The 22,213-nt window shown below is 37.8% G+C and overlaps 1 protein-coding gene across 1 annotated transcript; it reads left to right on the plus strand.

The window, feature by feature from the left end:
- Nucleotides 1-21,711, plus strand: LOC139147571 (U3 small nucleolar RNA-associated protein 4 homolog). The gene is made up of 16 exons (XM_070718696.1): nucleotides 1-114; nucleotides 668-850; nucleotides 2,678-2,797; nucleotides 3,389-3,457; nucleotides 3,950-4,124; nucleotides 5,170-5,324; nucleotides 6,630-6,852; nucleotides 9,402-9,511; nucleotides 14,252-14,342; nucleotides 14,923-14,996; nucleotides 16,040-16,156; nucleotides 16,935-17,189; nucleotides 17,681-17,776; nucleotides 19,283-19,483; nucleotides 19,979-20,062; nucleotides 21,244-21,711. Exons 2-16 carry the CDS (start codon nucleotides 692-694, stop codon nucleotides 21,358-21,360), a joined length of 2,046 nt encoding a protein of 681 aa, XP_070574797.1. The 5' UTR covers nucleotides 1-114; nucleotides 668-691; the 3' UTR covers nucleotides 21,361-21,711.
- Nucleotides 21,712-22,213: the final 502 nt, after the last annotated feature.

Consider the following 22,213-nt stretch of genomic DNA (forward strand, 5'->3'; position numbering starts at 1 on the left):
ATGACCAACCGGCGTGGCTGACCCCGGAAGTGATACCGCGATTTGCGATCAACCATCACACGTGCGTGTGTGAGTTACATCTAGCAGCGTAGAAGCTCGGTTGTTTCTGTCAATGTAAGTGCTATTATTTTATATTCACCGATATAACTGTACAGCCAGGCATGCAAAATACTTGTGTACTCTTTATACAAGCTGAATATCATTATAAGATGTCATTTTCTAGGCTAATGTATTACTACCATAGCTTTATGGCTTCCGTGGGTTATGAACCAACCGAACCAGTTTCATAGATTCAACTTATCCAATATTGTCATCTAATACTTTTCTGCCAAATAGCTCACCTTTTGACCGTGTAAATAACAAAATGAAGGGCTAAAGAATTATTCGGCTGTTCTCATCAGATCTTGCCACATTGTCTCTGGATTTGGACACTAAGAGAGAGAGTGTTCCATATTTTGGAAATTCTGGGGAAATACAATAACATTACAAAGAATTTACAAAATGCGTCCCCGGTCCAGACAGACCATGGAGGTAGAAGCGAGACCTCCATGGATAGATTTACCTTCACACATCAATTATGGTATTATAAAGTAGTACCTTGACATACGGCTGATAATCAAAACAATAAGGGAAGATTGTTCATGCATCTCTCCTGTTTCTTTTCCAGATATCCACACACGCTAGAGGAAATATGGGCGACTTTCGTGTCCATCATGTTCAGTTATTTGAATACAGGCCCAATGCTATCCACTGTATTGCACCTGATGAACTGACCAATAGGGTAGCTGTGTCGAGATCTGATGCCTCTATAGAATTATGGAGTATAGCAGATTGTTGGTATCATGAAAAGGTGGGTACTTGCGTAGTAAGACTGACATTTCTCGTGGAATGGACTGATCGTTCTAGGTAGAATTTCATCGAGTTAGAGCCACATTACTGCAGTGATATGTGCACAGTTTCTGTAATTGTTTTTCACTTCTCACAAACTTGTCAGGCCAAACCAGGTACATTTCTTCAACCATCAAAGAGCTGCAGTGCTCTCCTTATGGTTTTTAGCTGCAAAATTGTGGCGCTACGGTGAGGCGGTCGGTGATTTTGGGTTTTTGCGACTTCGCTCACCAGTAGCGCTACAATGCCGATGGCCCTGGGGAGTATAAAATAAGAGCATTACCAACTTCCAGTAATGGCGGCTCCCAGGATGCCCCACGCTCAATGTTTTCGGAAAGCGATCGACGTGTTTGAACAAATTCCAAACCCCATAAACGACAAGGGTAAGTGTAGTGTAGTGTTTAGTCTTCAGTAGTGATAAATCGGTACGACCAAATGCAGTAAATGTGTAGCATTTCACATCAACACGCCTGGTCTAGTTGGATGCGCTTATTTTATACTCCCTGGGGCCTTCGGCATTGTAGCGCTACTGGTGAGCAAAATCGCAAAAACCAAAAATCACCGACCGCCTCACCGTAGCGCTACAATTTTGCAGCTATGTAGAATGCACCTCAGGGACAGATATTCAGCCTCTAAAAATTTGACAATTCTTTTCTGATTTACCACTTGTCGGGGTTCATTTTAAAGCTCTTGATGTAAGAAAAAGTTTCAACGTCTTGGTTTTTTGAAAATCAAAAATTATGTTTTTCTCCACAGAGTTAGCACAGGGATGGCGGCCATTTTGAATTTCAAATATCAGTATATAAATGGTAAAGTCATTGTGTTTCCTTAGTACCAAAATTTGCACTAAAACCCCCAATTTTTTTTCTTGATTTTGAAAGAGAATGGTGAAAAGATTCTGTCAGGAAAGTTTTACAAAAAGTTTGTCTTTCACTTTCAAGGCACATACTGCCTTTAGAAATGAATGAGTTACACTGTATTTACTTATAACGCAGGACTACTAGTCTTTCTTAGTCTTAGGGACTGTGGATAATGAAAACGCACACATGGTGAACAAAGCTCATTTCACTTGACCTTGAACCCCTTCCCGCAAACAGAAGTTTGGAGGCGTGAAAATCTGATGATGAAGTTATGACTTTAACTTCTCTGAATATCACAATAAATTGCTCAAATTTGATTTTAGAAACTTAAACTACGGACAGGTTTTTGAAGGTAGTGTGTGACTCAAATTGAAAAATTTAAATTTTTAACCAAACTTCCCGTAAGGAAACTTTAACCATTCCCTTTCAAAATTAAGAATAAAAATCAAGGGTCACCTTGCAAGATTGGGTACAAGAGAAACAAATTACCCAACATTTCATACCAACATTCAAATTCAAAATTGTCACCATCCCTGTATGAACTCCGTGGGAAAAAATAGAATATTTGATTTTCACAAAAATGAACCCATGAAATCTTTTATTACTCTATAGTCTTTAAAATGAGCTCCAACGAGTGCTAAACCAAAAAAAGTTTTGTAAAAGATTTAGAGTTAGAATATCTGTCCCCGAGGTGCATTCTTCCTTGAACAACAAACATTCCAAGACTAAATCAGAACAGAGGTTCAGGCTGATAAATGTTTGCCGACATGGTTTCCTTAGCATAACCGTAGCATAGTGCACTGAAGTGTAGTAATCAAAATAGAAGGAAAGTTCCATGCGATGAGTGTTGTCTATAATGCATATATTTTGATTATCCATGGCTCGTAGTAACATAATGCGTCATGACTGACATGCAATATCTATCGCAGACTATCCCAGGATCTGAAAGCCGATCTGTGAAAGCACTTGTATGGGTCAACGGAAGGTTATTTTCAGCTGGTCTCCTTGGCGACATCACAGAATATGATCTGAGAAAGATAGCACCAAAGGTATAACTCTACAATCAAGTAGTTGCATGCCTTGCCATAAAGTTGCATAGAATTTTACCAGAAACTAGACTTGGAGCGGGAATAGGTTCTTGTGAACACCAATGGACATTTTAATCACACACAAGAATTCAATTTTCTTCCTATCAATTAAAACAGAGTTTGTGAAGGAAACTTCACTTGGGTATTCTCGAAACATTTTCTCATTGGATATATTTGGCATAAAATTCCAATTTAAAGGTAGTTTTTGGTGTGAAATTTGTGTAGAAAGCAGGAGTCGCCAACTGGTGGCCACATGACGGTACCCTTTAGTGGTCAACTGTGGGGTTTCACAGGTTACATAGTGGGATCCAGTTGTCAACTACAGGATTTATCCTATATAACACAGGTGTTCAGTTGCCTACAGAGTTGTTTCCATTCCCAACCCCTATTTCTATCCTTCCCTGAGTATTGTGATCACAGGAGGAGAAAGCAACTCACTGTGGCAGCAGATTATGAAAACCATAAATAAAGCAATAAATTTTAAGTTTGATTCACATTACTTATATATATTCAACTGTCATCTGACATGCAAACTATATTTATTAAATGTAGGTCTCAGTCGACTCCATTGGTGGCGCTGTTTGGTGTATGACAGTCAACAAATCCAAGACACACATTGCAGTAAGTACATCAATCTGTGCAAATTAGTTTTTAGCCAAATTTTTATCTCAAAAGCATGCATTCAGTATCTCAATCATCAGTGTGCTCCTAACGAACATGCGTTTCTTGAAACTTTGCGTCCATTCAAGGAATCATGGAAATTCCTTTGCATCAACCCTGTATCTATTCAAGTAAACCAAAAGAATATTTTGTTTCCATCACAGGCAATCGTTTTGCCTTGTGCCACGTCATATAGGTATAGAGGGCGCACTGTCTATCATGCCTGTTACCCATGTAAGGAGCATCTCTATTACATGCATTGTCATAGTAAACAATACTTAAAACCAGTGAAAATCCAATAAGCTGCATATTATAAGAATCCTTTGTAAATATTTGAATGCGCCTGAAAATCTGTTGATGTGAGCCGAGCTTACAAGTTATGCTACCAGGGTATTTGAAATTGAAAGTGACCACCTACCCTTAACCGTTTTTACCATCACATCACTTTTGCAGGCTGGAATGGAAGACGGCTGTGTTCGACTGTTTGAAATCACAGAGTCAGGGTTGATGTACGACAGAGCACTGAGTAAACAAGACACTAGGGTATTGTCCCTGTCATGGCACGACTCAGAGTCTGTTATCGTGACAGGCTCCATAGATAATATTCGGATATGGAATGTCCAATCAGGTGAGCAGGGTTTTAAGGTTAGAGAGTTTATGAGAAGATGACACTTTGAGGCTGGTAGGTAGAAGATATGCGTAGATGTTTATTTTTTGTAAAACTGTAGAATCTTCTTGGTTTTCCTGTGTGTTGACGTAAAGGTGTCATGAGGTCAAAGGTCAAATAGCGTCCAATAACAACTGAAGTTGTTGTGCTCCGCATCAAAGTTATTGGATTCTGTGTCCTTCCATACTTAAACTTTCTGTATAACAAAACTCCATAAGTTACAGACACAGGTGTATAATATTAGTTATTACACCTCACTCATTCAGCGTGCACTGCCATTGGTTAAACACGACTCACGTGACATGTAAAAGAACGTGATGATGCCCTCTGCGAATGTGATGATGCCCTCTGCGAACTTGATGATGCCCTCTGCATTTGATATTACATGGATGACGTCATTTTACTTACTGCACATCCTTTCTGCGCAAAACAAATTGTCGTTCGCTTGTTGTACTTTTGCAGTCGGCAAATATGGCTTCGAAACGTCATGCAGAGCTGTCACCGGCACAGTTAGACGATACTTTGATGCAAGTAAACAGCAAACGAACGAAAATGGCAACAATGAATGCAATTTCTGTGTTCAGCGACTATGCAAGCAACAAATTTGGATACGCCACCGAGGAAATCGGCAAACTTTAGCGGCAACCCTAGACTCGGCACTGACAAGTTACGCTGAGGTCCGGACTCAGAAGGCGAACTGTACTCTAAGAAGTCTTTGTGTTTGTGTTTCTTTGCATGTTTGCTTGTTCGGTGTAATAAATGATCGAAATACTGATGATGCCCTCGCCTACGGCTCGGGCATCATCAGTATTTCGATCATGACCACCATCCCTTGGGCAGGCAATAAATCGTGATATTGCCCTCGCTCTCATGTGTTATATTTAATTACGAATGCCTTTGCTAATCAGTATGGAATATGACTGCAGTAGTCCAGGCAGGAAATATCCAATTGACCGTTCAGTGTATGCAGAGCTGTTCATGATGATCACTGTTGTTGGTTCCATAGGACATGCAACACAGAGAATAACCCTGAACAGAAAACACAGGAATCAGGAAACCATTGTCTGGAATGTATGCATCACCAAGGATTTCACCATCATCAGTACAGACTCCACAGGGAGGATTCAATTCTGGGACGGCCAGCACGGAACTCTGATAAAGGTAGATATGTTTGAAAAGTGGTTTATTCTCACGTTTTGTGATTTTGGTTTGTTTGAATTACTTTTTGAATACAGATGAGATAGTAGAGGCACGTTGTTTCTCTACATATGTTCTCATGTGTATGTGCGCACAAATAGAGAAAATCTAATCAGTTGTACGTTTATACAGACATAACCAAAATCTCTGACCATTTTAGCACTATTACCACCACGGTGACCACAGAATGCCTTGCAATTCACAGTTATTTTCAAGGAGAGCTTTAGAGGTGTGAAATACTTAGATAAACCTTCGTGAGAACTTCCGAAAGGCGAAAAAGTCGGACCGCCTTGGCTTTGGGGAACACACCCACCTGCAACTTTACTTGCTTATAACTATCAACAGCGCGTAAATCTCAATGCCCGATATGGGTAGAACTTATCTCCAAGGCATAGAGATTGGTTTTAAAAGTTGTTATCTTAGGCATGGCATAGACACTTTAAAATAATCCCTTTTTGTCAAGTTGTTGCAGTCCTTGTACCTGCACATGGTGGCCGGAAGATGGCTGCAACCCTTTCACTATGAATAATACTTTGGCCAAATCCCATTGTTTTGTGCAAAGAAGATGGGACTCTCCACTGGGAAAGAGCATTGTGGGGGTTAATCCTTTGAATCTGGCTCAGAAAAAAATGTCTGTGTGATGCCATAGGTCACCAGGGGGTCAGGGTGCAAAGGGTTAAATGAAATTGGCTTGTGTTTTAAGTACCAAATTAAGAAAGAAAGAAAAAATTGGGGGGGAAAGGGATGGAAAAATTGTTGTAGATATAAATCAAAGCCCTGTATCTCATGCATTTTACTTTTCGGAAAAAAGATTTCATTCACTCTTTTAAGAGATTTTTTTATTCCCAGTGTTAAGCCCAATTGTCACTATTTCAATCCTTGGTGCTAAATGTGGAAGATTAAATTCAGGCACTTATGTGTGTATTTGCAGTGGCCATATTTGAGTTTGCTACTCAAGTAGTATTTTGTTTTTAAAACCTACATTGTACATTGGTTACCAATGTTTGAAAAAATGCTATGGTCACATTTTCAAATAAGTTGCATTTGATTTCAAACCATCTTATCAAAAATATGCTGAAAAGATACAGCTCATGGGGCTTTACACTAATCTTCTTGTATTTGTTTGTTTGTCTTTTTCTTTTGTTTTTATTTTGCGATGGTCTTGTGTGGTATGTGGGAATGATAATGCTTCAGGCATTATTGTTTCAGCAACTTTCAAATCATAACTACTGGTATAACTTGTTTTTCTGTGTTTTCGGCCAAACCTAGGCTTATCACAGTCACAGAGCTGACATACTGGCACTGTGTATAAACGAAGATGAAGATTCTGTCTACTGTGCTGGGGCTGATTGCCGGGTGATCCAGTTCCAGTATGTGCGAGTTGACAGGGAAAGTGGCAGTATGGCCTGGGTACAGTCTAAAGCTCTGGAAAACATCCATTCCAATGATGTTAGAGCACTGGCAATTACAAAAGACTTTCTGGTTTCAGGAGGTAAAAAGGTTATGTTACTTTGCATCCCCCCAGGGTTAAAGTTCACGACTGCCCGGTTGAGTTTCGTTAGAGTGAGAAGGTCAAAAAACTTCTCCTGCGCAAAGCCACACATTTTATGTTTTATAGTACGATGTATTTTATGACAGTATTTTAAACTTGAATTTGTCATATTTTGCAGGATGTTTTGGATAGAAATGAGGCTTTTTAAAATGATCTAAGATTGATGACAAACATGTTGCTCTTGTTTGCCATTGTAATAACCTACAGTACCTCGCAATTTCCATTTCCGTTACTGTTTTTATCATTGTGAAACTGCAGATTTCTTGATTGTGTGATACATTTGACCTCTGAATGCATGACTTACTGTGTCATCAGCTAATCTTGCAAGGCAGCTTGTGTTTATTTCAAAATATAAAGGAAATGTCCTTCCAGAGGATGGAATGTTTTCAAAATCGAAGACATGACGAGAGATCAAATGAATGAAATCACTTATCAGACTTTCAAAGCAGCTTTTTGCATTAAGGTAGAATGCTCCTTGGGGACAGATAGTCGGACTCTCAAAATTTTATTACAATTCTTTTCTGATATACCACTTATGGGGATTAAAGCTCTTCGTATAAGAAAACTTTTCACAGGCTTAGTTTTTTGAAATTCGAAAATTTTATTTTTCTCAAAAGACTTAACAGAGGAGTGGCGGCCATTTTGAATTTAAAATATCAGTAAATCTTGGGTTATTTGTTTCTCTAGCACTAAAATTTGCATGGTGAACCCCCCCCCCCCCCCCCCACCCCCCCCCGATGTTGTATTTTTGATTTTTAAAGAGGACGGTTGAAAGATTACTTGAGGAAAGTTTGAGCAAAACTTTAAGTCTTTCACTTTCAAGCCGCGAACTACCTTAATTGAGTTTCAACCTTTCGTATCTGTGTACAGATCTCATCGTCGTTCACTATTGTTGATACAAAGTCATGCAATCTAGTACAGAAGGAAATTTTCTTTTTCAACAATAAATACAGACAACATATTCACATTTTTGAACGTTGGCTTTCTCTCTTAGAAATCCAAAAGTTGTTGTTAACATTACCTAAATGGTAGAAATGTAATTTTTTGCTCACGTGTTTACGCACGTGAGCATATGTCGCAGCGATGTCTGTCTGTCTGTGTGTCTGTCTGTCTGTCTGTCTGTCTATCTGTCTGTCTGTCTGTCTGTGTGCTCAATATCTCAAAAACGGCTCATCAGATCAGAATCAAAGATTCAGTTTGCAAATGGCAAGAACTGATTAGTTTTTGGTGGGTATGGCTTGCTTACTTTTTGCTCATTTGCATAATTAATGATTTTAGAAAAAACGGATATACATTGAGAACGACTGCACACAATTTGATTAGATTTGCTACAAATCTTGATCACATCAAGATATATCAGCTGTAAAAGTTATTAAGGGGTGACATGAAAGATAATAACCAATTTGCATATTTAATGAAATTTACTAATTAGGCATATATATCTGAATTTACTTGATCAAAATTGACGAAACTTGGTATACATATTGAGGATACTATGATTTAACATTACTGAAAGTCATTAAGCATTTTTACTTCATCCAAGTCCTAATTTGCATATTTAATGACCTTTTGAAATTAAGGATATATATTTGAATTTACATGACCAAAATTGATGAAATTTGCTATGTACATTAAAGATACTATGATAGAACATTATTAAATGTCATAAAGCATTTTTACTTCAGCCAATTCCTAATTTGCATATTTTATGAACTTTCCTAATTAGGGGTATTTATCTGAATTGACAAGACCAAAGTTGACGAAACTGGCTATGTACATTAAAGATACTATGATAGAACATTATTGAAAGTCATTAAGCATTTGAACTTTAGCCAATTCCTTATTTGCATAGTTAATGAATTTTTGAAATTAGGGTTATATATATTTGAATTTACATGACCAAAATTGATGAAACTTGCTATGTACATTAACGTTACTATTATGTAGGCTAACATTATTGAAAGGCATTAAGCATTTTTGCTTCAGCCAATTCCTAATTTGTGTATTTAATGAACTTTCCTAATTAGAGATATATATAGTTGGATTTATTTGATCAAAGTTGGCATAACATGCTATGTGCATCGATGATTATACCAGGTTATACCAATATTGAAAGTCATTTCGCACTTAAGTTTTCGTGTCAGCTTATTTATAGTTTGCATATCTAATGAGCTTTCAAAGTTTAGAATATATATATAGTTTGAAGCGAAGGACTTGACCAAAGGCAATTACACTTGCTATATATTTAGTGGTGATACAATGACAGCAGTCAAAGAAATTAATTATTTCTATTTCAGCTAATTGCGTATTTGAATACTTAATGACCTATAAAGTTAATCTGCGGTGAATATTGTTCATTATGTTGATCATAATACTTTCAATGAAGTTGCAAACATGTGGCAAAGGTTCAAATTTACACATAACTTCAATATATAATGAAACACGTGAGCATTTACAGTTCATATCTGGTTCTAATGTTTGCCGGACAGGTGTTGGTACAACTCTTGTAGCAAGTCCAGTTTTCAGCAACAAGAGACCGAAGTCTGGACTCAGACTATATGAACAGAGAACATGGAGAAATAATGCCTATCCTCAACACGTGAGTCTTCTAGCTTTGATCATCCTGCAAGAAATCGCTGAGAGGACATGATTACCACAGGGATCAGTAGAAAGGACCCTGGGGCATGAATGTGATTCCATTCCCCAGGGCCCTTTTTACTGACCCCTGTGGAATTACATACTCAATCAGGCACCCTCTAACTTTTGTGTTAGTCTCCTTGGACATGCACATCTCTGCCACTGAACTTGAATTTTGTCAAATTGTTTGCGTCAGTTACAGCCAGAAATTGATGTTCAAGATGGTATATCTAGTGTTTGTTCATAGCAATTTCATAAACTACACCTCAGTGTGTTTCTTTAAGGTAGCGGTAAAGGCTAGAGCGTCAGTTATAAACTTCAATAAAACTATTAAAACATAAAAGTAGTCAACATTCTCTGTGGAATAAAAAAAACTAGACATTTGGGGTCATAGGCATTGCAGAGTTATAGCCCGTTGAAACTTCTGAAAAACTGACCAAATAAGAGGAAGTTGGGGAGTCCTTAGTGTATTAACTATGGCAGAGGTCCCCTAGCTTTTAAAAAAATGTTTGAAAAGGGAAAGTAATTTTTTACTGTTTTTCAGGAAAGTTTGACAAGGCAGTGCTTGCATTCAGAATGCATGACTGCTTTTGTAAATGCATTTTTAGATTCTTTGAGTGTCAAAGAGGTGTCTAAAGTGAGATTAACCAAAAAAAACTGCTCTGTGACTTCAAAAGAGGGTGCAAATATGGCTTCTTTTCAACATTTTTGACAGAATAACAGTTTTCCTACATAATTTTATACCAATTTAATCCAACCTTTGAAATGAGATATGGACATGGAATTTTTACAGCCTATTAACAAGGTTACAGATAAGATTTGTACGGCACAATTTTCCTGTATTTGAAGTACTTTTTGAAAAATCACATTTTGAAATTTGAAAGAATTTTTAATAATTTGTTGATATGTAAACCCATGTAAAATCATAAAAACAAATTTTATTTACAAATCCTGCCGTACAAATCTTACAATTAATAGTGTCAACATATTTATAACTAATTTGGTAATATTAATACTATCCAATTATTATTAAATTCAAATATGTAAAAAATATATGAAAAATTAAATTTTAATATTGATGGTGTCATATTTCAAAATCATGGCTACAAATATACAATTTGTATATTCTTCGGAGAAAGTATTAACTAAGGGAGTTATCCTGAAAATTTGAACTAAATATCTTGATTCTAACACTTGAAACTTGACATTAACTCTGAGAAAAGAATTGGTGCAAAAATAGCCTTTACCGCTACCTTAAAGGCACTGTTCACGGTCCCTGGGATCGCCTTTGTTCTAGTCTGTAAGAGGATTATGGAGGTGTGATAGCCTTTTGTTTTCCATTGAAATTGTAATCTAGTAAGTAAATTTTTTGGTGAGACAATTTAGTGCCAACACAGGCCTTTAAACACCTCAGACATGAGTATTAAAAGGTGATGTTTCAAATATGTTTGTTGATTTGTGCCAGATGACAGGCAACTCCGACCTGTGTCCTAAGCAGCTCAGTGGTCCTAATTTTCAATGTCAGATTCACCTTTTGATGTGTACAATGAAACACGTTTATCGCTTTCAGTTAGCCTGTGTTTACGGTGTGAGTTTTCTGTCAATTTGAAGTACACAAATAAAAAACATTATAAGTCTTTTTCATGCTTTTCCAAAAGCTCATGTGGAAAGTTGCGACAATCTTCTCTGCGTATTCCGTGTACCAAAGCAGATGATTTATCTTCCAAAATACTAACTTACTACTTATTGTCGTGTAATTGTCATTGCATTTATATCACAAATTCATGAATTTAACCCTTTCACCACCATGGTTCCACCCAAACCCATTGTTATCAATGGTGATCTTGGACCTGTATACAGGGAACTGGCATCCATGGCCAGAAGTCGGGATTTTTTCATTTTAGACATTTTACATTTTAGTAGTGCATGTTTGACATGTTAGGTCAGAACTAACGTGCCTAAAATGCCAAACGTGCAAACCTATCGTGTATCGTGCAGACCTAACGTTAAAGAACCTATGTCTAACATGTATAGCATTTTAGGGCGTACAAATAAGTCCTATTCTATCATGCCAATCGTGCAAACCTATCGTGTATCGTGCACGCGAAACATGTATGCACCTATCGTGTCTAAAGTGTCTAACGTGTATATCATGACTGTACGATTGACATATGGTACCCATACCATTCGACTTATCTGGACGATTGACATATGGTACCCATACCATTCAACTTATCTGGACATACATGTTAGACATTTTAGACACGTTAGGTCCTTACACGTTGGGTCAGCACGTTACACGATAAGTTTGCACGATTGGCATGATAGATTTTGACTCGTGGACAACCTAAAATGACATACACGTTAGACATTTTAGACACGTTAGCTCCGTAAATCTTAGGTCGGCACCTTATACGATATGTCTCAAGATTCACGTGATGGCCTACAAACACGGTAAGGTCTAACTCTATTATGCCAATCGTGCAAACCTATCTTGTATCGTGCAGACCTAACGTGTACGGACCTAATGTGTCTAAAATGTCAAACGTGCATGTCATTTTAGTTTCACAACATGGGTCAAAATCTATCATGCCAATCGTGCAAACCTATCGTGTAACGTGCCGACCTAACGTGTACGGACCTAACGTGTCTAAAATATCTAACGTGTATGTCATTTTAGGCTCTCAACATGGGTCAAAATCTATCATGCCAATCGTGCAAACTTATCGTGTAACGTGCCGACCTAACGTGTACGGACCTAACGTGTCTAAAATGTCTAACGTGTATATCATGACTGTACCATTCAACTTATCTGGAGACCCTAAAATGACATACACGTTAGACATTTTAGACACATTAGATCCGTACACGTTAGGTTTGCACGATACACGATAGGTTTGCATGATTGTCATGATAGCTCTTGACTCATTTTGACATTGGTACATACACGTTTGACATTTTAGACACGTTAGCTCTGTCAACTTTAGGTCGGCACGTTATACAATATGTCTCATGATTGCCATGATACAATTCTACTTATCCTAAAATGACGTACACTTTTGACGTCTATAGACACAATGTCTAACATGTATGTCATTTTAGGTTGTCAACATGACTCCAATTTCTATCATGCCAATCATCATGCAAACCTAACGTGTACGGACCTAACGTGTCTAAAATGTCTAACGTGTATATCATTTTCGGTTCTCCACATGAGTCAAAATCTATCATGCCAATCATGCAAACCTATCGTGTATCGTGCAAACCTAACGTGTACGGACCTAACGTGTCTAAAATGTCTAACGTGTAATGTCATTTTAGGTTCTCAACATGAGTCAAAATCTATTATGCCAATTGTGCAAACCTATCGTGTATCGTGCACACCTAACGTGTACGGACCTAACGTGTCTAAAATGTCTAACGTGTATGTCATTTTAGGTTCTCAACATGAGTCAAAATCTATTATGCCAATCGTGCAAACCTATCGTGTATCGTGCACACCTAACGTGTACGGACCTAACGTGTCTAAAATGTCTAATGTGTATGTCATTTAGGTTCTCAACATGAGTCAAAATCTATCATGCCAATCGTGCAAACCTATCGTGTATCGTGCACACCTAACGTGTACGGACCTAACGTGTCTAAAATGTCTAACGTGTATGTCATTTTAGGTTCTCCACATGACTCCAATTTCTATCATGCCAATCATGCAAACCTATCGTGTATCGTGCAAACCTAACGTGTACGGACCTAACGTGTCTAAAATGTCTAACGTGTATGTCATTTTAGGTTCTCCACATGACTTCAATTTCTATCATGCCAATCATGCAAACCTATCGTGTATCGTGCAAACCTAACGTGTACAGACCTAACGTGTCTAAAATGTCTAACGTGTATATCATTTTCGGTTCTCCACATGAGTCAAAATCTATTATGCCAATCATGCAAACCTATCGTGTATCGTGCAAACCTAACGTGTACGGACCTAACGTGTCTAAAATGTCTAACGTGTATGTCATTTTAGGTTCTCAACATGAGTCACAATCTATTATGCCAATCGTGCAAACCTATCGTGTATCGTGCAAACCTAATGTGTACGGACCTAACGTGTCTAAAATGTCTAACGTGTATATCATTTTAGGTTTTCAACATCGGTCAAATCTACCATGCCAATCATGCTAACCTATCGTGTATCATGCAAACCTAAAGTGTACGGACCTAACGTGTCTAAAATGTCTAACGTACAGACTTTTACAGTGTTTAGTCATGCAAGTTTGTCCTACACGTTTGGGTTCTATAATGTACAATGGCATACAATTGCCCATAGCACGATAGCTTCAACAATGTGAAACGTGCATTTTTACCAACTACTGGCCATAGCTCAGGAACTGGGGGTGAAAGGGTTAAAGCCTTCAAATGAAGCTGGTATCTTTTGTTGAACTTGATTGTTAGTTCTGCTGTGATTTGACATGCACACACGTAAACAGAAGTCACCATGTTGTTTCTGATATGATTCCAATATACTGGTACTGCCCGATTCCTAGACCATGTACCCAGGTTACAACAAGGCCCTCCGATTCAAATCATCAATTTTACTCTTAGAAGGCAATTGTAAACTAAATGCCTGTCATTCCAATATGCTGGCTTTTGGTGAATGACAAATGAAAGATGATGTCAAAAAAAATTGTTTTCTTCACCACAGAGACAACTGGTACACATTGCCAAGAATGCAGAGATGCTGATGTTCCAACATAACAGATGCCTTGAGTTTTGGAAACTTGGAGCCACATCAGGTGAATTTCCATTGCTAACTGTCAATAATTGCCTGAAAAACTTTGGAAAGCCTTCTTGAAAATTCCTTGGAAAGCCCTTGAAAAAAAGAACTGGAGTCCAGGAAAGTCTTGGAAAATTAATAATCGACCAACACTTTTCAAAAAAATGACAAGACAATCAGTGGTGCTATCCTTAAAAGCACAATGGAATGGTATAAAAAATTTTATGTTGTTCACTGATATCTGGATAATAGTATTTCAGACCTCAAAAAATCCTAAAAATTGCTGAAAAAAAAGCTTTGAAAGTTCCTTAATTTTGAATGACTTTGAGTTTGTGGACCCTAATTTGCTTATCCTCTCTTCAAAGTCATCAAAACCACTCCACGTTCAAAATTCCGTCAGTCATAGAATCTTTTGACAGCGCTGTCACCATAAAATTTCCTGTTCTGGAAGAAAACACTCTGCGTTATTTTATATTTCAGACTCTTTTTTTTGAGCTTGTGTGAACCTGAAACCATCTAATAGATAAACTTGACTCCAAATATGAACTTCCTCAGGCTTCTATTGTATATCTGAATAATTCTGTTTCTCTTATTAACAGTTTCAGAAGGAAAGGATGGAGAAGTGTTACCGTTGGTCAGACAACCCATTAAAATGTTACTATTACAGGCCAAGGTAAGTCTGTCATCATTAGTTTCAATAGGTATTTTCTGCTTTGAAAAAGTGGTGATCAATAGAGGTACCATGGTTAAAGGTAGAACGCGCCTCGGGGGCAGAAATTCGAGCTTTCAAATTTTATCAATTCTCTTCTGATCTACCACTTGTTGGGACTCATATTACAGCTCTTAATGAAAGAAAAGTTTTCACCGTCTTAGTTTTTCAAAAATTGTAAATTGAATTTTTCCCCATAGAGTTAACACAGGGATGGCAGCCATTTTGAATTTCAAATATCGGGAAATCTTAGGTATAAATTTGTCTCTCTAGTACCAAAGTTTGCATGATGACCCCTGATTTTTATTTTTGCCTTGTAAGAGAATGGTCGAAAGTTTCATTGAGGAAAGTTTGAGCAAATCTTTTGTCATACATTTTTGAGGTGCATATTACCATAAAGACTCTATGCAGAAACAAACAAGTCAGATCATCAGATATTTACAGCACTCCTGGAAGTCTTTAGAAGTCTTTGAATATTGAAGCCTTCCTGAAAGTCATGGAAAAGTCTGCGAAAATGAATGCTAGAAAGTCTAGAAGATTGATAATCCATGCACACTTTTCAAAAATAACAAGATTATTGGTCGTGATATCCAGAAAATGATATGTATAATGATGTATAAAACTGATATTTTGTACAAATGATATCCGGAAAATGGTCTTTTGGACCTACATGTAAGATAGTCCTTGAAAATTGCTGACATAGTCCTTGAAAGTCCTTGAATTTTAGATAACTCTGAGAGTTTAGATCCTGTACGCAAATGGATTTTGCAAGTTTGAATTGTTACAGTAACAATTTCACCTGACTATTCTTTTACATGTAGCTTGAATAAGAATGAAAATAGAAAAGACTTTGATCAGACCAGAGCTTGGTCTAAAAAGAGGTTTTTGTTGTGGTTCATCTGTTCAAGCTAATTGCAGATTACGAATGCAAATGTGGCAGTACATCACCTAAAATTGTGTGTTGGTGACACTCTCTCCTCAAGTGATGTGTCTGTCTCTTTTCACAGGGTAACGATCACATAGCGTGCAGTGCCTTCAGTAATTGTGGTAAATGGGCTGCTTACTCAGACATCAATAAAATCAGAATGTACCATATCTCGTCATACCCGCCGTCAGTGTCAAAGGTCAGTAGCAGTTGATAGTGCAGGGAACTTAGTTATTTGGTGTTGTTGTTTTTGTTGTTGTAAGTTAATAAAATCGAGGAATACAGAATGATTTTGTTTTGTTTCTGTTGTTTCAATCTTCATATTCTTGTAAATTTGGCTTCCATAGGTGAAATTTCTGGGCAGATGTGCACCGGTAGTATAGGGTCATGATCAGTCATGATATTGCAAAAATTATTTGTAAAATGATACACAAGAATTATTGTAAGAATGATACGTACAAATGGTGTTTTGTCCTGAAAACCTACTTGAAAATTGTTGAAAAAGTCCTTGATATATTAAGTACACTTTGAGTGTATGGACATTGTAAATTAATTTATCCTCATTGATTGAACATTGCTGATTTGGCATACCTTTTGCATGCACCTTTATAAGAGCCAAACAATGTAGTCAATAAGGTAAATGGGCAGATCGTCCATGTAGCCGACATGAACACGAAGTGTCTGTTACTGGCTACCAAAAACTATGAAAAATAGTAAAGAATGAGCTACAAAATCACTATCAGTTTTAAGTTGAAGATAGAATAAGTCTGTGCCTTTGTATAAAATACTATAAAAATAGTAGAAAGTGAGCAACGAGCTGAAAGTTAGTCGAGGAGACCTGTACCGCATATTATTTGCATCTCATTGTCGGCTATATGGACTGTGTGCCAGTAAATGGCTCGTCTGACAACCCCTTATCATCATAACTGGAGCGAGAACATTTTGGTAAATTCTTTGCATTTGATCTTGTCGTACAGGTTGCAGGGATACCAGAGGAAGTCCATGCGGCGCACTGTATGGTATTTACAGCGGACAGCAGCAAACTAGTCATAGCTACAAACCAGTGCACGGTACAAGTATTACAAGTGGACAATCTTCAGCCGTGCCTGTTGCATACCTCCCAGCCAAAGGACCAGCCGTTACATCTGTTGTCCGTTTCCCAAGACAGTCGGTGGTTGGCCACCGCCGACAATTCTAGCCATATCAACGTTTATAGCCTGGACGATTATCAGGTATGAGATTAAAAATGCCTATGTGCATATGCCAACAGAGTATTTGGACAATTCAAGAAAAAAATTTGAATGTGATACGAATGATGAATTTGATGTCAGGAACCTTACTGGTAATCATGGAAACAAATCAGTGATTATTTCACAATAAGTTGTAAAAAATAACTGCATCCTGAATATAGTAAACCTTGATATGAACTGTGAATGGCTGTAAGCATTTAACATAGAAGAATAATAGTTGAACTATCTTCTCTGCAAAATCAAGAATCTTGCCCATCTGCACATCGACCCTGCACTGTGATATGGCTGCCATTCACCACACTGTGGTTTGATTGACACATACACCCACAGCTCTCAAAGATCAAATCAAGCTGATTAACTGTTCTTTTTATTTCTTCACTGCATTGGATCTACCTCCATATCACACAATAGACAAGTGTTTTACTGCACTTTGCTTTGTAAACACCGGTACCGTCATTACACTTTCATTTCAGCACCAATGCAGTTTACCGACTCTCTCACACCAACCCACAGCGATGGCGTTCAACCCGCACAATTCACTGCTGATAGTGGCCTACTGTAACCAAAAGGTGAGTTCAGCACAGGGGAATCTCCATCTCCGTCCAAACCAGAAGTGAAGCGTTGTACTTGCAAATATGTGTAATCAACTTAGCTAATACCATTATCAGGACCACAATTGCAGAGTGAATGATAAATTCAAAAATGGTGATTTCCTCCCATCTCACCCGTCTGTCACATCAAGATCATACGTGGTGAGATGAGCCATTTTAATCGGTCATTGCCTATCATACATATGCCTGTATCAATCCCAATGGACAAAGTCCACGAGATTGATGGATTTAGCTCTGTCTGTCTGCATGTCTGCATGTCCACAGCCATGTCTCATTCAATCTTGGTAAAAAGACAGTTGTACCTTTACATGCACAAGCCTGTCAATTTCTATCATGACATGATCTAACACATGTATTGCTGCCGACAGGTTGCCATTCTGTTTTAAGTTTTTCACATCTAGAGCTATTACACAAACATACATGTACTTGAACTGATCTCAGTCAATGTATCAATGTTGATACAAGGACAATGTACTATTACACACGTATGCATCATACAATCAAAAGTGGCTGCTAAAAGCCGTTTGTATCATGATTTTTCCATGTCCAGAGCCATGATTTTGGTATTGGTTGAACATATTTCACCAAAATTTTGTAGAGGGACAACACATTATACTATAATATATGTATCCAACATGGTCACCAAATGGCCGTTCTATTATGGGGCTTTTCATGTCCAAAGACATTCCACAAACCTATCTGAGCAGTTAGATTTTTAATCAATGTCGGTACAAGGAGGATGCACGGTGATGTACACATGCATGTTAATGTGTGTTGCAATATGATTGGTGTACAGTGACATACATGTATGATGTTGTGGTGCAGCCCATATATGATATCCAGGCCATTTTTGGCGCTATGCTATACATTTTTCAAGTACCTTCATGTTAAGGTAGTATGCACCTCGAAAGTGAAAGACTTAAACTTTTGCTCTAACTTTCCTCAAGGAATCTTTCAATCATTCTCTTTCAAAATCAAGAATAAAAATAGGGGGTCACCGTCCAAATTTTGGTACTAGAGAAACAAATTACCCAAGATTTACCAATATTAGAAATTCAAAATGGCCGCCATCCCTGTGTTAACTCTATGGAGAAAAATAAAAAATTTCGAATTTCGAAAAACTATGCCGATAAAAAGTTTTCTTTCACCAAAAGCTTTAAAATGAACCTCCACATGTGGTATATCAGAAGAGAATTGTAAAAGTTTGAGAGTCTGAATGTCTGTCCCCGAGGTGCGTTCTACCTTAATATATATACTGCAGCCAATTGAGTTACCAGCAACTGGGATCAGTAGCTTCTGAAAATATTTGATCCAAGTCAGTTGATCCAGCTGGGATTATTTTATCCCTGATGACTTGCAAAAAAAGTGGAGACCTTATTAGTCTGTCACAGTAGGGTTCAAAGGTCACCCGCATGCAAATACAGTGTCATTGTGTGATGCGATTTCTGTGTGAACTCTCCACAGGTCTTGGAATATGACGTTATGCAGAAAGCTTACACGCATTGGCAATTGTACAGCCGGGACATAAGCAAGAAATGGGATTTCAGGCAAACCAATATCACACAGATAGCCTACAGTCCCACCAACCCAGATACTGTGTTCCTGCAGGACTTGGAGATGTTTGCTGTGCTCGACAAGAAAATGCTTACACTTAAAAGAGAACAGGTAAAAATTATTTTGTTTGTCATGAAAAACGTCCGCAAGTGCCAAGTACTAAGATTTATCCCTAATCATAATTGATAGTTGATGCATCCAAAATTCAAATGTAAATCTTGCCAACTGGCTAGAGCTATAAATTTCACCGTTGGCAGCAGTCATTAAAGTATGAAATTTGAAAAATATACACCATCTGTGCAGTTGTTTTGCTTAAAGGGGGTGGTCGTCGGAACTCTGCTCAAAGGTTGCCAGGGACCCCTGCGACCGATATAAATACTGTATCTAAGGTACGTTGGCGATTGATGAAAGTTGAAACATGCTTGTTAACAATGAATATCGTAAACTTTATAAGTTGCAGCTATGTTGAAGTGATGCATATAGATATCATGCATGAAATACATTGTTTATAAACAAGAACGTCACGCACGCGCAGTTCAGACGACCACCCCCTTTAAGTAATTATCAAGTCTTAACCTCACAGCGATGAAATGACCTTGATTGCAGTATGAACAAGCAAAGCAAGATGGAAAAGTAAAGGGAAGCAAACTGCTGGAAGAGAAGAAGACTCCAATATGTAAAAAATATAAGGTACGTGCTTTTGCATCTTGTGAAGTTCAAGACGGTAGCTGTGTTCTGTAGTGTGCTAGAAGACAGTTGTCCTAAGCTGTATTCGGATAGAACTCTTATAAACTGTGCATGTGATTTTCGTGGAAAATTACACAGGAGTCAAAGTGATTTTGTAATCCTACTCAGTGTGAGAAATATCAGTGTTTAACCCTTTTCCTGCCAAGTTCATATTTCACCATTAGGTGAACTTCATTAAAACTAGTGAAGCACAATATGTCCCATTTGGTGCATTTTAACAAAAAAATTGAATATTTGAAGGCCCCTGAAATTACAGATACTGTAATATGATTTTTATGGACTAAAGCTGTTGGAACAGACCAAGCCAAATGGGTGGAAGTACGTATGGTTTTGGCTCAATACAGCTTTTCACTGAGTTGGCTGATGGGGAAGTGATACTGTCTGGCAGGGAAAGCGTTAATGTCGTGAACAGAATGCAATACCCCTCTCTCCATAAAACCAGAATTGCCCCTACGCCCTCTCTCCATAAAACAAAAATTGGCTATCTATTTGTACACACTGCTTTTAGTATAAGACTTTGGTACATACTTTGGTACATACAGCTTTATCACTGTCTATGCATCCATACTTGGGGTAATTAGTGTGACAGGAGTAAAAAACAATGTATGCTAATCACCACCATTCTTGTGGTAGAATGCACCTCAGGCACAGATATTTGGACTCTCAAATTTTTTTGGGGGGGGAGGGGAGCATTTTTAAAGCTCATAGGGTAAGAAAAATTTTTACCATCTTAGTTTTTCGAAAATCAACATTTCCCCCATAGAGTTAACACAGGGATGGCGGCCATTTTGAATTTCAAAATATCAGTAAATTTTAGGTAATTTGCACTGTGACCCCTGATTTTCATTCTTGATTTGGTAAGAGAATTGAGGAAAGTTTGAGCAGCAAGTTTAAATCTTTCAATTTGGAGGCACAAACTACCTTAAAACTATCCATAAGCTAGAATAATCAGGTCATATGGTAACTTTTATCAAGCATTCTAGTGCCTTTTATTACCCACACAGTTGTATGAAGGAACGAGGTAAGAACATGGGATTTCAAGACAGGTAGGAATGTCCGCCCAGAGGATAATCAACATCAGAATATAAATAAGAATTCTTGGAAAATATATTTCTCTCTTCTAGCCATTGCTGTTCATGGACACACTGAAGGACAACTGGCTCGTGGCAGTGCAGCAGCCACTGCACGTATTAGCTGAGAGTCTGCCTGGCAGTCTACGGCAGAAGAAGTATGGCACGTAACACCAGTCCAACAGGAGCCAATAAAGATTTAGAGGCAAATTTCATGTTGATGTTCTGCACATTGGCATGGTCAGACAGCACTAACTGTTCCTCAGTCACCAATCACGGAAAGCTGAAGTGACTGCATTTCCTCTAAGATTATTGAATCGGAATCCCCAAAATTGTCCAAATGATACTTCTGTCTTTCGACAAGATGTACTGCAACTACTGGAGGCTTGAATGGAATAGTTATGCCATATTACATATGGGTCTTCCTTTTGAAATAAAAATATGACTTATTCTGAAAAAATATAGAAAGGTCAAGGTTCTTCTACACTCAGCAGAATAAAGTTCATTTTATGAAAAATGAAACCAGCTGTGTTGTTGCTTGGATTCGATCAACGTCACCTTCCTGAACAGAGATTTATTGACCCATAATACAATTACACCTGTGGTCATCTATGTATTGATGAAGAGCAACAGGCCTTTTCCTGGATATCCCACAATGCATTGCTGTGGCTGAATAGACACATTCAAAACAACACACACATACTGATTTTGTGTTGAATAACAGATTTTTATACAAGAATGACACAAAAGTTGCAATGCCAAAAATGCCTTATGTATTTTTGTATCCATCGGCGACGTAAATATAGGTCACGGTGTAACCTGTCATAGTCTACTATGAGTAACACGCGCTACGTGTACCCTATGATTTAAAAGTTCTATGAGTAACATTCACTTTGTTTACCCTAGCATGCACTGCATGATGGAACTGGTAAAAGGAATATTGATGCAGTGAGAAAATTTGCTTCTACAAAGAGAAACCTGACATTGCCAATGGTATTTAAATAACAGTTTACGATTGGCATCC

Source organism: Ptychodera flava, chromosome 13, assembly GCF_041260155.1.
Source record: "Ptychodera flava strain L36383 chromosome 13, AS_Pfla_20210202, whole genome shotgun sequence".
NCBI classification, from domain to species: domain Eukaryota; kingdom Metazoa; phylum Hemichordata; class Enteropneusta; family Ptychoderidae; genus Ptychodera; species Ptychodera flava.